General features: G+C 39.2%; 1 protein-coding gene across 2 annotated transcripts in view; it reads left to right on the forward strand.

Moving 5' to 3' along the window:
- CLPB (caseinolytic mitochondrial matrix peptidase chaperone subunit B) overlaps positions 1–17,915 on the forward strand; it is a 182,149-nt gene that overhangs the window by 51,267 nt on the left and 112,967 nt on the right. For both annotated transcript variants that reach the window (XM_051987437.1, XM_051987438.1), the window contains exon 4: positions 1,043–1,146. In XM_051987437.1, the coding sequence (XP_051843397.1) occupies positions 1,043–1,146 (104 nt within the window). The remainder of the gene's footprint in view (positions 1–1,042; positions 1,147–17,915) is intronic.

Consider the following 17,915-nt stretch of genomic DNA (forward strand, 5'->3'; position numbering starts at 1 on the left):
AGCCACTGGCCAGTCGATTCGGCCTATAAGGCCAATTTAGCCCATCAGATCTTTCTCCAGATTTTGTTGTCCCTACCTTCATGACATCATTCCTCTGCATTTATACTGCCCCCACCCTAGTTCGGGTTTTCATCACCTCTCATTTGGAATACTACTACAGTCTCAAATCTCTCTATACACCAGTTTAATTCATCCTCCTCCATTTAGTTGCCAAAGTGGTTTTTCTAAAGCCTAGGTGTCTTGAATATGTCCTTCTTCTCAGTGAACTCTTTAAGGGTTCCCTGTTATCCTTAAGATCAAATATTAAGTCCTCTGGCATTGAAAGTCCTTCATAACCTGGCCCTTTGCTAGCTTGCCAGCCATCTTGTACCTTACTCCCCTCGATCATTTTATGGTCTAGCTTCATTAGCTCACATGCAGTTCTTTAAACACAGGATTACATGTCCTCACCCCCTGCGTTTGTACTCACTGGTTGTCCTCCATGCTGGAGTGGTCTGCTTCTTCACTCCTACTTCCTAGTTTTCCTAGCTTTTTCAAGGCTTAATTCAAACCCTATCTTCTTGCAGAAGGCTTTTCCTGTACTCCTCAGCTATTAATATTCAAAAAAATGTTTAGGTTATCTTCTTTTATGTTTCTTGAAACATGTCTGTTCTCTAAGGGCAGGTAATGGTTTTTGCCCTTTTTTATAGCACATAGCAGAGTGCCTGGCACATAGTAGGTGTTTAATAAATGTTGATTTGGTGATTGATTAACAGGCAGATAATATTATATAGTAAAAAGAGTACTGAGAATGGAGTGAGGAAATCTGGGTTCAGATCTTGATTTTGACATCATGCATGGGACAAGTCACTTTCCCTTTAGTTTCCCCCTCAATGGAGTGAGATGCTATTAGCTCCCAAATAACAAATAGAGGTCCTGCTGAATGTGGTTTACCCTGTAGAGCTTCAGACTGTGACAATATACCCAAGCAAATTTGCAGGTATTTCTTAAGGAGGATAGTTCTCATCCCCCTTACCACTTAAATGCTTCTCTTCTCCCTCAGTGTTGTGCAAGTCCTGCTGGCTGCAGGGGCTGATCCCAACCTAGGAGATGAATTCAGCAGCGTCTACAAGACCGCCAAGGAGCAGGGTGTCCATTCCCTGGAAGGTAAGAGGGTTTCCATGAGAGTAGTTGCCTCTCTGTTGAGAATGAGAGATGGACTGCTCATGTCACAAGAGCAAAAATGTCCAAATGCTGCCTTAGTTACCCAGAAGATATTGAAAGGATTCCAAGGTATTGGGTGAGTCTTTTATAGAGGATTTATGAGAAGACACGGGCAGGTCTTCCAAGATTTGAAGGCATAAAAACTTGTGATCTGCATCTGCCCCTTCTCACAGTGCCAGTGTTGGAAGGGCAATACTTTTCTAGGGAGACAGGTAAATTGAGTTGCAAATAAATGTAACGTAAAAGTCAGCCCAGCTTGGGCAGGAATCTTGACTTCTTTGGAATACTGAAAATGAATTAATGGGGATGGCATTGAAAGTTGAATTAAGGACAAAGGTTCAAGCTGGGTAGATCCATTTCAACTCAGGAACTACTGCAGAGCTGTTTGTTTTATCCATACCACCTTCTTAAACCTTTCTAAAGGCAGTTATTTGTATTCCCTGTCCAACTGTATGTATATTGCTATGTCTAGATATTCATAGTCAGGATCCCTCCTGAGGCTGGAATCAGCCTGTAGGACTATGCTTTCTGAGGACCCATACCAGTGAAATCAGAAGCGTAAATTGTGTGTTCATTTCTTTGGAGGTTGTAGGCATCTGCTACAACCTTTGTACTATATAACAACTCTTCTGTAGAAACATCCTTAGTCTCCAATCCATTCATTATTTTCTTGTGACTATCTTTCTCCCTTCCTCTAGTATTTCACTGGCCCTACTTCTCCTCCCTTTCCCCTCTCCCTAAATGGTTTGGGAGCAGAAAAATTGTTGGGAAACAAGATAAAAGAAAGTAGGAGTAGGATAGTTAGTACTGGGACAAAATTTAGGTACTAAGAAACATGGTTTTTGTAACTTACCTAAATGTTATGCTAAGCATGTCTTCTATTATATATCTGTCTTTTTAATTCCAATATTTTATTCCTATCCTCTGTAACTGGCACAGTGCCAACAAATTGTAGATGCTTAATAAATGATTGTTGATTCATCAACTGACTTGTGATTTTGTGCTGTGGAGAATTCTAGCTGAGAAAACTCCTGCTAGTCCAGATCAGGGCCTTCTTAGAAACTTAACTTCTTAGGGAATTGCCCTAGAGGTACCATTAGGGTACAAAAACCACACAATCAAATGCAAAAAGGCAGAAATATCAAATGTGTCCTTTTCAAATCATAATGCAATAAAAAATTAATTGCAATAAAATGAAAGACTAAAAACTAATTGGAAATTAGTCTAATCCTCAGGAATGATCGGATCATACAACAAATCATAGAAACAGTAATTTCATCCAAGAGAATGACAATAATGAGACATCATAACAAAATTTATGGGATGCTGCCAAAGAAGTTCTTAGTGGAAATTTTATTTCTCTAAATGCTTACATGAATAAAGTAAAGAAAGAGATCAGTGAATTGAGCATTTAATTTAAAAATTAATTTTTAAAAAATGCAATTAAAAAAGCTAGAAAAGGAACAAGTTTTAAAATCTCAATTAAACACCAAATTAGAAATTCTGAAAATCAAAGGAGAAATTAATAAAATTGAAAGTAAGCAAACTATTGAACTAACAAATAAAACTAAGAGCTGATTTTCTGATGAAGAAAAAAACCAAAAAAAAATAAATAAACTTTGATTTTTTTTTAAAAAGGAAGAAAACCAAAATTACCACTATCAAAAATTAAATGGGATGAATTATCCTAGTTCAACTATGTCAATAAATCTACCAATCTCAGTGAAATGAGTAGATAGTTACAAAAATATAAATTGCCCAGATTAATAGAAGAGGAAATAAAGTACTTAATCCCATTTTAGAAAAAGAAATTGAACAAGTCATCAGTGAACTCCCTGAAGAAAAAAACATCTCCAGGGTCAGATGGATTCACAAGTGAATTCTATCAAATATTTAAAGAACAATTAATTTCAGTACTATATTTGGAAAAAACAGCAAAGAAGGAATCCTACCAAATTCTTTTTATGACTCAAATTTGGTGGTGATACCAAACCAGGAAGGGCCAAAAAAGAGAAAGAAAAATTTTATACTACTCTCCATAATGAATGTTGATGCAAAAATTTTAAATAAAATGTTAACAAAGACATTACAGCAATTTATCACCAGAATAATACACTATGACCAAGTGAGATTTTTGCCAGGAATACAGGGCTGTTTGACTATTACAAAGCTATCGACATATTTGACTATATCAATAACAAAACCAATCGAAGTCATATAATTTATCTCAATAGATACAGAAAAAGCCTTTCACAAAATACAGTACCCATTCCTAATAAAAACACCATAGAACAAAGAAATAAAACGAGTTTCCCTAAAATACTGAACAGTATCCATCTAAAACCATCAGCAAGCATTATCTGTAATGGTGATAAGCTAGAAGCATTCCCTGTAAAATCTGAGATGAATCAAGGATGCGCCCATTATCACCACTATTATTCAATGTAGTACTATAAATGTTACTTTAGCAATAAGAAAAGAAAAAGAAATTGAAAGAATCAGAATAGGCAATGAAGAAATAAAACTCTCAACTGTGACATGATGGGTATACCTAGAGAATCAACCAAAAAGCTACTTGAAATAATTAGCAACTTTAGCAAAATCGCAGTATATAAAATGAACCCATAGGAATCATTAGCATTTCTTTATATTGCCTACAAAGCCCAGCAACAAGAGATAGAAAGAGAAATTTCATTTAAAATAATAATTGACAATAAAGTCATATCTGAATAATTGGGAAAATAAAATGACAGTTCTACCTAAATTAATTTACTTATTCAGTGCCATATCAATCTACCAGAAAATTATTTTATAGAGCTAGGAAAAAATAACAACATCTGGAATTTATCTGGACGAACTAAAGTTCAAGAATATCAAGGAAAGTAATAAAAAAAAAATGCTAAAGAAGGAGGCCTAACTATACTAGATCTAAAACTAAAAATAAAGTAGCAGTCATCAAAACTATTTCATACTAAGAGAGTAGTGGATCAGTGGGATAAGCGAGGTACACACAATATAGTAGTTAATAAGTATAGTAATCTACTGTTTGATAAACCCAGTTCCAGTTTCTGGGATAAGAAGTTCAAAGACTTTATCAGGGTCACAGGCAGGACTTGAACCCAGGACTTTTTGGCATGAAGGAGAGTAATTTCAAAATTCCCTGGTAGAACTGAGCTAAAACTAGTGATAGTGCTCCTCTGTCTATTCCCACACAAACATTTCTGTTAAAGTAGAGATGTGCTTGCTGGTTATTTAGTCCATGGTCTTTTCTTACCCATCCTCCCACTTCATCACCATGCTTCTTTTCTAGTACTCCCTTGATTGTGCCTCTTGGCTAAATTGGGCTAAATCAGGGATGGGGCCACTCTGAGTACTTCCCTACTATTCTCCATACCCAGGGCAGTTTTTTTTAGTCTATTTTTATTCAGTAAATGCTTATTATTAAGTGCCCGCTGTTTATGGTGTTTTTTGGTTAACCTTGGAAATATGAAATTTAGATGAGACTATGATTTCTTAGTTTAGTAAAGGAGGAGCCCACAGCTATACTCTGGCTGGGTAGTTTGCATACCCTGAGTTGGTAATCAGGCTCATAAACATATAGTAAATGATTAATGTTTTGGAAAGAGCGGACAAAGTATTGGGTGATGTGCCTAGGGTGAAAGGTGCTCAGGAGATTGCCAGCCAAGATCTGAGAAGTTTTTCTGGATAGAGAAGAGAACATTTGAATTTAACTTTAAAAGGATAGTTTGGGATTCATCAACAAAAAAAGAATTATTTCCTAGGCATAAGAAACAGCATGAGAAGAGATATGGATGCAGGTACACAGCATAAGAAAGTAGAATAATCACTGCATTTGGAGTCAAAAGACTTAAAATAATCCAGGCCTAGCACTTTACCAAGCTGTGTGATCTTGGGTAAATCACTTGAAATTTCTGAGATTTAGATTATATAACTTGGGGTGGTTGAGTGTAATGTCCCTCTCACTAAATCCTGTAATTCTCGAAAGCATATATATTAAGGTCACGAGTAGGAGTTTTCTTGCAAGCTAGGTAATCCTTGATTGCTCACTCTCTCTCACCCCCAACATCCAAGTTATTGTCAAGGCCTGTTTTCCACTTTGCAACTTCTCTCCTTTTACATGGCCGTATAGAGAGTAAGTAGTGGTTTGAGGTCATCTTGTTAAGGTTCTCCCAAATTGAAAATGAATTGCAGAGTTCCATGAGCTCCTGTGAGCTCCTTTTTAGCCATTCTTCAGAGTTTGGGCTTCTGCAACATAGTATTGCCAGACTTCACTTAGGAAGCTCCCACACCACTGTTGTAAGTAAATGGTTTTACTTCTCTTGTTTAGTAAATTGATATTTTGTCCCTCAGGCCAATCTCTGACTTGCTTGCCCTGTAGTGGAAGACTCACTTACTTTCTTTCTACCTTATTTTTTTTTTAATAAAATAGTGTGATCATCTCTGTGCCATTAGGGCTTTCATCAGGATGCATGAGATTGTAGATACCCTTTGACTTACACAAAAAGAGGCACAACAATAATGATTCCCCCACAGCCACATTGTGAGCCAGATAATACAAGTGTTGCTTTCTTTGGGTCATAACCACGGTGAGCAAAGGAACCAGGAATTCAGATCAGATCAATCTAGTAGTAGAGCTCTAACACTTCATGCTGTCCCCTCATCTCCATCACTGAAGTGTTAGCCTCTCAGGCTGCAGAACCAAACACCACCCATAGGGCTTTTGTAGAGAAAGAATGTTTTTACTAAAATTTACTAAAATAAAGTGGATGGCCTTCTAAGAAAATAAGGTGCTTGGATTATCCACACCATCCTCAAAAACCAAATCTAGCCCCACTCTATCCACCCCAAAATAGCCTAGGCAACCCAGAATTGATCCAGTATTGTTCTTTTAAGTCTTCCAGGTTGAAGAACTTAGAAGTCATCAGCAATTTTGCTGGGTCTCAGAAGTGGGAGAGGAAGAGGAAGAATAATGAGGGAGGAAAGGAGCCACACTCCTGAGCCCTTGGTTTTCAATCAGGTTCCTTAGAATCAAGACTGTGGTAGTCCCTTGTAGGAACAAGTCCCTGCCACCCAGAATATGTGTATAGCAAGCAAATCCCATGTCATGAAGTCTCTTTCCAAGCATGAATGCTTAAGGAGGGAAGGGAATATCTAAGTGCCAAATGGGGATGATAGACTGGCGGTGTTATTTTCATTTCATAGTACTATTGTGAGGACCTCATAATTGATCACATTTCTTTAACATTTCAAAATTTACAAAGCACTGTTCTAGAACTAACCTAATATTACTAGATAGGTAGAGCAAATGTTATCTGCATTTTACAAATAAGGAAGCTGAGCTTCAGAGAGATTGCCTAGGGTCAGACTACCAGTAAATAAATGCCAATGCCAGAAATCAAACCCAGGTCTTTCAATTCTTAAACCACTGGTATGGTATGGTATGTTAGATACTTCCTTATCTGATGAGAACAATATACTTTACACTTGCAAGAGCCATGATATACTCATTCTCCACTATAATGTGGCTCCAATTCCACAACTTGAAAATAACGACCAAAACTACTACTTCTCCTGACGTTTATAGTGGACTTTAAAGTTTGCAGAGTTCTTTATATACCCTCCAGTCATGTTCCACCTTGTCAAAGTCCATCCTGAAATAAGCTTAAATCCCTCTGCACTTCAAGAAAGCTTTCCCTATCCAGTCCTCACCCCTATTGCAGACACATGCATCCACACACTTGACTAATTCTGAAGTCTAGCTTTGTAAATACAGGGACTCTTATTCACCTCGTACTCTTACCACCCTCCGCACAGATTTACAAAAGTTTGCTGAATTGATTCACTAAACAATATTTATTAAGTACCTGCAAACTCTGCTGGGAGCTGAAAACAGTATAAAGTTCGGTTCAGGCATGACCCCTGCTGCCTTAATGGAATTCACAGTCCAGTTGGAAAATAGGTTCCATGTACAAATCAATAAATATTAAGCACCTACTCTGTGTCAGGCACTGAATTAAACATTAAAGATACAAAAAGAGACCAATGACAGAAAACCATTTAATGGAGGAGACAATAGATGAACAAATATGTACATATGTACAGGATAATTAGGAAATAATTAACAGAGGGAAGGGACTGGAATTAAGGATTGGAGAAGGCTTCTTGCAGAGGGTAGGATTTATTTTGAACTTAAAGCTAGAAATAAGAGTAGAGGGAGGAAAGCATTCCAGGCATGGGAGGAGCCCGAAGAACTGGCGGGATCCATGAGATGGAATATCTTGTTCATGGAACAGCCAGGAAGATAGTGTCACTAAAAAGTGGAGAATAAGGTATAAGAAAACTGGAAGGTAGATTATGAAGTTCTTAGAGTGTCAAACAGCATTTTTTTATTTGATTCAGGTGCCAATAGGAAGCTACTAAAGCTTTTAGAATAGGGAAATGAGGTTTTGGGTTTTTTTTTGTTTGTTTGTTTTTGTTTTTTAAGGAAAAACCTATTTTAGAAAGTGGCTAAATAGAGGGTGGTTTGGAGTGGGAAGGAAGTTGAAACCCATGAGCAAATTATTGCAAGAGAATAGTCATAGAGTGATGAGGTTTGCACTAGGGTAGAGGCCATGTCAAAGGAGAGAAATTGCAAAGTGGAAAACAGGCCTTGGCAATCACTTGGATGTTGGGGGTGAGAGAAGTGAGCAATTAAGGATTATCTAGTTGCAAGAAAATTCCTATTTGTGATCTTAATAAAATACAAGATCTGTGATCTCACTGATTCAGATTCCCTCCAGTGAGGCAGATTGCAGTCCATCCATGCTTTCCTATCTTTGCTGTCTTTTGCAATTCCTGTCCATGTCTTTGCATCCACTCAATGTATTGGAGTTACAGTAAATAATAATAACATGATAAATGTATTAGGTATAAAGTAAAGGTATAAAGACATATATGAGGTCTTAGAACCCAGGATAGGTGTTTAAATTTTTTATGCATTATGGATCCTTTTGGCAAACTGGTGAAATTTATAGCCCCTTTTCAAAGGTTTTAGATGTACAAAATAAAATATTTAGGAATATAATGGAAATCTTTTCTTATTTAAATATAGTTATCAAAATAGTTTTAAAAGTTCACAAACCCTAGGTTAAAAACTCCTAGGGGTATGGTTGCTAAGAACTGTGACCTGAGGAATGATGATAAAAATGGAACAAATATATATTGCTTTTAAGGTCTTTAAGAGATTGCAAAAAGGAGGTGACCATGGGTAGTGACAGACATTCACAGGGACTGAAGGCACTCCAGGTGTTAGATGTACTGTGAGCAAAATCCTCCAGAGGTAAGAGAGTACTGAGCATGCGTGAGGAACAGCAAATGGTTGCTTCATTCTGGCTGGTGGCTAAAGTGTGCAGAGAGAGCAGTGATATGAGGTAAGCGCTGGAAAGAGACAAGGGCCAGATTTGTGAGGGCTTGAATGCCTACCAAGAAAATTGCTTAGAAATGGGAAAGTACTCTAATATCTTTGCCAAGAAAGCCCCAAATGGGGTCCCAGAGTTGGATACAACTGAAACATAACTGAACAACAGGAGCTATTGAGGTGTACAGAGCAGGGGTCTGGCATCACCACCACCACCAATCATTGGCTTACAGATAGAAGGAACCTTTGAGGTCATCTAGTCCCATCCTCTCCTTTTACTAATAAATAAACTGAGATTCTCTGGGTGCACCATATATGCAAATCCAAATGCAGATTCAGCAAGTATCTACGATGGGTAAGGTACTAGGCAACTAGATGGCACTGAGGATAGAGTCCTGGGCCTGAGACAGGAGCCATCTCCAAGCATTCATCCAGGCTGTCTTGTCCTAAATGTCATCCCTAAAATCAGTACCACCATCAGCACTCTTCCTTCAAGGCCCAGTGTAGGAGCCCCTTTAGCCTTGCAGAGTCTCTTTATTCTCCCTTTTAACTCCAGGTTAAAAGTGGGATTTCCCTCTTCATTTTCTTATGCCACTTGGGCTGCAGCTCTTTATGTCTGTCACTTTTTTAACCTTGCCTCATTCAGATTTAGGTATTTCTATTAAATTGTCAATTCCTTGAGGTTGAGACTAATATTTCTCATCTTTGCATTCTCACTGCAATAATAATAGGTAAGAGCTAGTATTTTTATAATGCCTACTATGTACCAGGCTCTGTAATAAGTTCTTTGCAATTATTATATCATTTGCCTTGTGATTATTATTGTTGTTGTTGTTTGTATTATCTGCCCTAGAGAAGGCTTTTAAAGTAATCTCGGTGCAAGGTTGTGAAGACTTGAATTTGAGTGGTGCCATGAAAATGGTGAGGAGGGGGCAGAAGAGAGAAATCTCTGAGATAGAATGGATAGGATGTGATAGAGGCCCAATGCTGAGAGTAAAAGAAAAGGAGAAGTTAAAGAGAAGTTATCAATGAAAGAGAAGTTGATCAATCAAGTATTTCTCAGTTATTTACTATGTACCAAGTCCTGCTTAGGTATGGAAGACAAATGGCAAATTTGTGAGTTTCTCCCATCCAAGTACTTACATCCTCTGAGCAGAAGCTGCTTGTCCCTGAACATCAGGGCTGCTTGCAGATGACACTCTCCCACAATTATCTAATGCAGACTGGCCCTGCCCCTGCCCCTCTTGGCCAAAGCCAGGCTCACCCTATGAAGTTATGGAGTGTTACGCTGTCTCTAAAGGCATTTGTCTCTGTGACATCTGATATTTTGGTAGCAGACAAGTGGTTAGCTGCTAGCGCCTCATTCATCTCGCCTCTGAGATCAAAGGGCTCATATACTCCGAGCTCTTTAAGACGGCCGCAACAGTCAGCTTCTCAGATGGGATTGTCTGAGTCTCCTTAAGGAAGTATACTTTGCTCTGCTAACTTCCCTTCTGTAATATGTAACCCAACATACACTCCGGTGAGGTGGAGAGAACGTTGGTTTTGCACTCAGAAGTCTTGACTTTGAGTACCTGCCCTGCTGTTTATCTAGTGACCCTGCACTTGCCTGTTAGCCCTGGGCCTCAATTACCTTAAGGAGATAGGGCTGATTCCTTCCACCTCTGTCAAACATTCTTTGAATCTGAGGGTGAGAGGGTGGGAGCCAGAAGGCTGGCCTGGCCCCAGGGAAGGGGCTGATAGTACAGAGAGCTGGGTGGTCATTTACTCTGAAAGAGTCTGGCTTCCTCAGTGATGGGGAGCCTGGCACCACACCACTTGTGGCTGGCTGCTGGGTGTCAAGGGCTCCCAGATCTTCAGGTGGAAGAGGCAGTAAATCTGCAGAACAGTAAACAAGTCTCCGGGCCCAGCAGCCAAAGGCTGCCTGTAAGCAACCATTATAAACACTGAGTGTCTCAGGCTGTCATAAACGACACCATACCCTGCGCCTCTCTTATGTACAATTAAAACAATAAAACAAAGCAGAATGTGGCCAAACCCAGCTGTAAATCAGCTCTCCTCTCAGAGCAGTGCTTGAATAAAGATGAGCCTCAAGGGGCACAAGCCTGGCAAAGTCCCTTTTTGCTGTCTCCCTCCCCCTTCCTCTGCAGCTTCTCAGATGTAACCAAAATGGAGGACTCAAATTGTCCTGTGAACTGGGGGGGTTAATGACCCTTCCCCCCAGTTCATTTTCCTGCCTCCTGCTAATAAAGCTTCTAGTCTGCTTTAGCTGAGTAGCCCCTCTCTGTGTCTTCAGATAGGGGGAAGGACGATGCATCCTCGAACATCCCTTGCCAGTGGACAAGTGCCCTGGAGTTCGGGAGGTGGCTGGGAGCCCCCATTGGAGGTAATGGAATTGTTATTTGTACCATTCCTCTCCTCCCTAAGAGACCCCTAAGCACTCAGCCACCTAATTCACCTAGATCAGTTCATCCCAATTCAGGTCAATTCAGCAAACGTTTATTTTATATTGACTGCATAGTAGATATTATTTTATATACCTACTGTATACAAGGCCCTATGCTCATTGTTACAAAAGTAAATCCATAAAAGGAATCATAGGCAAGTAGAAAGGATTTTAGATTTAGAATCAGAAAACCTGAATTTGCCATCTGGCTTTGACACACTTTAGCTATGTCACTACAGCTAAGTTACTTTTTGAATCCCAATTTCCTTATCTTAGATGAGTATATGTGTGCTACCTGTCTCATGCTTTGGAAATCTTAAAGGGCTCATAGAAGTTTGAGTTTTTATTATTATAAGATACATTCCCCTTCTCAAGGAGTCATTATCTAGGACAAAAAAATTATTATATATCCAAATAACTATAATATCAAACACTAATGTAGTGATGGAAGACAGGTGTAAAGTGTTGTGTCTTTTGAAAGTACAGAAAGTTTATTTCTAACAGGAAGGCCATTAGAAAAGGTTTTAATGGAAGAGGGATTGAGTCATGAGGGATAGATCAATTTTAAGGAGCGGGGAAAGAGTTGATCAGGCAGGGTTTTCCACACATAGGGAGCAGCATAAACAAAGGTACTAAAACAAGAAAGTGCTAGTTAAGGCCAGAGTAGTCCAGTTTGATTATAAGCACAGATGGCATGCAGAAAATTTCTCTATCATGGCTAAAAATGTACATCGATGCCAAGTCACAGAAGGGCCCTCAATGCCAGGCTAAAAAGTCTGGTTCTTGTGAACCCTGGGGAGCTATAATAAGGGAAGAACATGATCAGGGCTGGACTGACCTCAGATGCAGTAGATCAGTTGTCTGTGTAAAAGGGATAGAGACCTGGGCTGAATGGGGACCGTGGGGAGCAAGAAGGGAGGATATGGAAACAGAATCAGAAAGAGCATTAAAGATAGGACACAAGTAGGATAGACTTGTTCTTCTGTTGAGGACCCAGGAAGAGAATATGGTCTGAAACTGCCCCTGGAAATATTAGGGTTAGGTAGACAATGAATTTTATATGATGGTCTCCCATTCTACAGAGGTATAAAGAATCAGAGCACCATCTCTCTAGAATAATTAACTATAACTTAAGGACCTTCTTTCTGACTCCACTTTTTCTACACTTAGATTGGCCTGCTTGCGCTCAGGACCACAGGCTCCTTCTGCCATACTTTTGCTTACCCTGTGCACCTGAAGTGCACATGTCCTACCTCTGGCTGTCCTTCAAGTACAGCTTGCATCCAATACCACTTCCTCTGTGGAACTTTACCAATCTACTCTACTTTTCTTTTTTTTTTCTCCCTACTCTACTTTTCAGTAAGTTGTCTCCACTGAATTTCTCTTGTACATTCTCTATGAGAGCACTGAATTGGTAGTCAGATCTGTATTCCAATCCCAGTTCTAGACTAAAATGATTAGAAAGGTGATTGTAGACTAATTACTTCCTTTTTCTAGGCCTCCCTTCTGTCATATTCTGTCATATGAATGTGTCCTCCATGCTGATAGGACCCACATATAGAGAATTGTGCTTAGTTCTGGGATCATGTTGTAGGAAGGGCACTGACAAACCAGAATATATGTAAAGGAGAGGAACTAGGATGAAAAGGACTGAAGACCTTTTTTATTAGAAGACTTGATATCTAATAGAATGTGAAGAAGAGAAAGCAATTAGATGACATATTTGGCCCCAAAGTTCAGAACTAGGAATAATGTACAGGTGGTGGTTTGTAGTTGCAGAGAGATTGCACCTAGGTGTGTCAACATGGGAGTTAGCATGGGCAAAAACTGGAATATCAGGGCTGGAATAGATTAAGAGTCCATCTAGTTTAGCCAGTCAGTCAACAAGCATTTATTAAACACATGTTGAGCACTATTCTAGATAGTAAAAGATAGGAAGACAAAACAAAATAATTTTGCCCTCAAAATTAGATTCTATCCAAGAGACCACACAAATGAATTCAAAGGATTTATAAAGTATTTAAAAAATAATTTTACTCACAGCTTTGCTCCAGATAGAAAATAGTTCTTAAACAGAATGTTGAAGGGAATTAGTATGAAAATTTTAAAAGGCAGAAAGGACTTTCCAGTGGTGGAGGATAGTTGATGTCAAGGCACAGAAACGAGATATGGGAAGAATTTCAGCTAGCTGCTAACTTAAGGGCTTCTGTCCTTTGACCTTTCATGTTGCTAATGAAGGAGAATGAGCCACTTCAGGTCAGTACTTCCCTGCTAGATTGGTCAGTGACTAGTATCTTTCATATTCGTGTATTCACCAGTATTGGACCCTTCAGATTCAGCTCAGAATCGGGAGGGGGGGAGGAGGGGGGAGAGGAAGAAGAGAAGGGGAGGGGAGAGGTCTCCTAACCCCTGCTTTCCTAACCCCTGCTGTTGGTCTGTACAAACGCTACAAAATGAGTGGCCCACTTAGACCAGATAGGACAGGAGGGAACGTATCCAGGAGGAAAGTATGGTCAGCAGTGTCAGATATTACAGAGAAAGGTCAAGAAGGATGAAGAGAAACAACCATCAGATTTGACAGTTAAAGAGATCATTGGTAACTTTGGAGAAAACCACTTCAGTTGAGTGATGAGATTGGAAGCTAAATTACATACAGGAGGTTGAGAAGTGAGTTCATGGAAAGGAAGTAAAGGAACAAGTGTAGATAACTAGCTTTAAAAGGTAGGAGAAGAGATAATAGGGTAATAGCTTGTGGGAATGATAGAGTTATATAATGGTTTGGGGGGGATTTAGATTTGGTTTGTCTCTTTTTTTTAACTGAGGAAAACTGCACACATTTGTAACTAACAAAGAAGGAGTCAGGAGAGATTGACTATTAGAGAGGAAATGATTATGATCTCCGAGAGGAGGTAGGAGGGAATAAGTATGGAGAGGGATCGAGGGCATAAATAAAGGAGTTGACCTTGGTAGGGGAAAGGACTATTTTTTTTCATCAAAGATTGAAGCAGAGAGAAAGAAAGAAGAAGAAGGAAGTAATGGAGGACGTAAAGTGGTTGAAAATGTAGAGAAGAGCTCCTTTTTTTTTTTTTTTTCACTAAAATATGAAACAAAGGTCCTCTGTTGAGAGGAATTGAGAAGTTTGAGGTAAGAAGAAATTTGGAATAACCACTGGAAATGTGAGCATCATTTAAGGAAAAGTAAAAGGTTTTCTTTGCAGTAAAGATCTATTTGAGATGAGATCATTTATAGTGGACCCAGTCATCATGGTTATGATAGCCAGCACCATTGAGGAGGATGTGAGTAGAAGGTAATGGGGATAATCTTTTGGTGGCAATAAAACAAGAAGCAAAGGGTTTGAGAGTAAAGGACAATATATAATTGAGCTCGTTAACAACATAGGATCAAGATTAAAAAAGGAAGATAAAATTAAATCAAAGATTAGAATGATAACTCAGAGGTAGAAGAACAAGAGGTCATGGTGAGGATGTAACCTCTTGGTTTTACAAAGAGAGAAATTCGGGCTCAGGCTGAAGCCACACAGTAAGTTGAATTGGGGAAGAGAGCCTGGAGAAAATAAACTTATGGAGACATAATCACTGACTTAGAGACATAGTCTCTGAAATATTCAGAGAACTCTTGTAGAGAAGACCTTGTTGATCTTGTTAGCAAAGAGCAGCAGTTTGGCTTTGAGAACAGATTTTCTGGCCATTCCAGAGTCCCCAAGGACAGCGCCTCTCCCCTCTCCAGGTGATGAGGACCCCACATTAGAGATCTTCTAGAAGAGAGTGACTGACTATTCGTTGGGACTGTTATAGAGAGAATTCTTCTCTTAACATAAAAAGGATAGACTAGATGATGTCTGAGGACTGTCTCTGCCCTAATGTTATATAACATTCAGTACTCTATGTAATTGGCATTTGTCAGGACACAGTTTTGGGGTTTACTTCAGTAGTAAGTATTGTGTTTCCCTAATGGGAATATTCTTCACTTCCTAAATCCTTGATCTCATCGGTATGTTTACTCCCTCCACTGGTACAACCCAAAACCTCCCTCTGTCTTTTGCTTTAAATCCTCTACCGAGTATCAATCTCCATAGTCTGGTTGTTTCCTTTTTGTTGATTGATTAAAAAAATTTTTTTTTAATTGCATTTTTTATTCACCATCTTTGCTATATCTCCACCTCTTCTAGTCAAACATAGGATAATAGACCTGAAGCTAAAAAAGGACCTTCATCTAATCCAATCCAACCCCTTCATTTTGAAGACTCAATAAGGTTAACTGAATTGTCCAAAATCACAAAGCTAGTTAAAAACATAAAGCAAGGGATTTGAATTTAGAACCTTTGACTCCAGCTTTTATCTATGCTGAGCCCCAGTGCCCTTGATGTGCTATTTCCTTTGACACATTTGACACAACATTGGTCCAACTCAAAAAGCAGATTCTTTTTGACTTATCTGTCATTTTGATTTTTCTTTTCATTCATTTATTTATTTAGGTGAAGCAATTACGGTTAAGTGACTTGCCCAAGGTCACACAGTTAATAAGTGTTAAGTGTCTGAGGCCAGATTTGAACTCATTTCCTCGGTGTCAAGGCTGGTGCTCTATCCACTGTGCCATCTAACTGCCCCTGTCTTTTCTATTCTCATGAAGATTGTGATACTGTTATTTATGGATGTGCAGCAACACAAGAAGCATATTGATTCTTGGTCTTTTAAAGTGAGATCATACCCTGGGTAGTTATGAGTATAAAATGAGATAATTTTTACAAAGTGTTTTGCAAACCTTAAAAGCACAAGAAAGAAAAGCTGGTCATCCAAGATAGAGGCACTGATGGGCTAGGGATAGCAAGTGGATCTGTGATTGGTATAATATTAGTTAAGCCATAGGGAAGTTCCTCTACCAATGCAACTTGACACCGTCTCTGCATTTTGTGTCTTAGAGAACTGCCTGTAGCACCAGGAGATTCATTGACTTTCCCATGGTCACACAGCCAGAATATATCACAAATACTACTTAACCAGGAGCTTTGAGACTTGTTCTTCATCCACATTGCCTATTAAATATGAGGTCAAAATCTAGTCAATAGGCATTCTTCATTCACTTGGTTTTTTCTGTGTAAATTGCTAGGGATCTTGTGATTAATACAAATATAAAGCCCTGAACAGGAGAGGGCATCTTTCCTGAATGTCTCAGGGTACCTAGCAGAGGCCCTCCCCACCCCAGTACCTGCTTATGTGTATTTTTTGTTTGATTTGGGTAAGTTTCCAAGTCCTGCCTATAAGTATAAAAGAGATGTAAAGGACAGTGTTGTAGTCTTCAAGAAGGCAAGAATTAGCTAGCTTTGCTCAGTCCTGGGGGCCTTTTAAACATATTCTATGAGGTATCTGGTGTGAGAGGTCTATATGTTTCTCCTAGATACAGAATGCTGCAAGCTTCAGATGGTTGTCAGAATCTATGGTCTTCAATGGTAGGTTTCAAGCTGGTTAATTTCACTTGCACTGGCTTTCCTGACAGGACTGTTTCTCACAGACTTTTATTATTATTATCCTGGGATGAAAAAAGGGACAGAGAAGTTGTCTAGCAATGTATGCCACATTCCAACCCCATAGTCTACCACCTCTCCAAAAGAGAAGTACCTCGATTAATTTGGTCTAAGGTTAGTTACTGTTGAACACTTTGTTCACATCAGGTTTGGAATCTGCTTTCCTCGTTCCCCTATTTTATTATTGGAGAAACTGAGAGCTAGAGGGAAAAATCGTGATGATGTGTGTGTGTGTGCGTGCGTGCGTGCGTGCGTGCGTGTGTGTGTGTGTGTGACTTTGAGGTTTACAAAACCCTATTACATGCCTGATCTCAGAGATCAAAGCCAAACAGTAAGATCACATGTATTCATGTTGGAGACTCCACTGGACCAGAGGGAAAGGAGAGTTTCTCAAGCTTAGTCACAGAACTCCACATGCCTCTAAAGCATTGCTATACCTGCCACCTTTCTGCCAGTACGGACAAACCAGATAGTGGGCACAGCTCAGAATGAGTATCTATCTGCCTTGCTCAGGCCAGCAGCAAGCTCATTCAACACTATTTGGACAGCTCCATTCTTTCTTTCTCACAAATAATGCTCTGTGTGACTCCTTTCTTCCCCCAAGTCAGCATTGTAACCTTCTCCAACAGGAGCCACATGATCACCCACCAGCCCACACATGTGCCAATGAACAATAGAATGTCAATGCATAATGCATGTTGGCTGACTTTATTTTAGACAAAATATATTGGCCAATGAAGTTAATTGTTTCTGTCTCTCTCCAGCTTCTCAAACCAATATGTTTCCATTGGATGGGGGAGATAGACCAGGACAATAAGTTGTATTAATTCTCTAGTTGACATGTTTTATTAAAAAGAATAAATTCTGTTGCATTTATAAAAATAAGGATAGGGTAGAAATAAGTAGAAAAGAGCCTGTATTGTTGCGAGTTGTCTTTTTGTTTTGTTTGTTTTGGTTTGGTTTTTTTTATAACGATTTACATATTTTGTGTATAAATATTTTTTCATCAAAAGTTCCAAATCAGGGCTGGGTCCCACACACTGAACAAAATATATTAGAGACATTTATATGGATAGCAGGAAGGGAGATAGAGGGCTGAAATTTTCCAGGCACCCAGTGATTGATGGGGGCCGAGGCTCCCCCTGACGCTTTATTGAGTTTCCGATGATTATCTCTCGCCAAGACATTTTTTACAGATGACGGCCGAGCTGTCACAATGGACCATGGGGGAAAAAAACCCAACAATAATAACACTTTAATCTTTTTACTGCACTGCTCCCTAGTATCTCAGATTCATCTTCCCTGAC

Source organism: Antechinus flavipes, chromosome 3 (genome assembly GCF_016432865.1).
Source record: "Antechinus flavipes isolate AdamAnt ecotype Samford, QLD, Australia chromosome 3, AdamAnt_v2, whole genome shotgun sequence".
NCBI classification, from domain to species: Eukaryota; Metazoa; Chordata; class Mammalia; order Dasyuromorphia; family Dasyuridae; genus Antechinus; species Antechinus flavipes.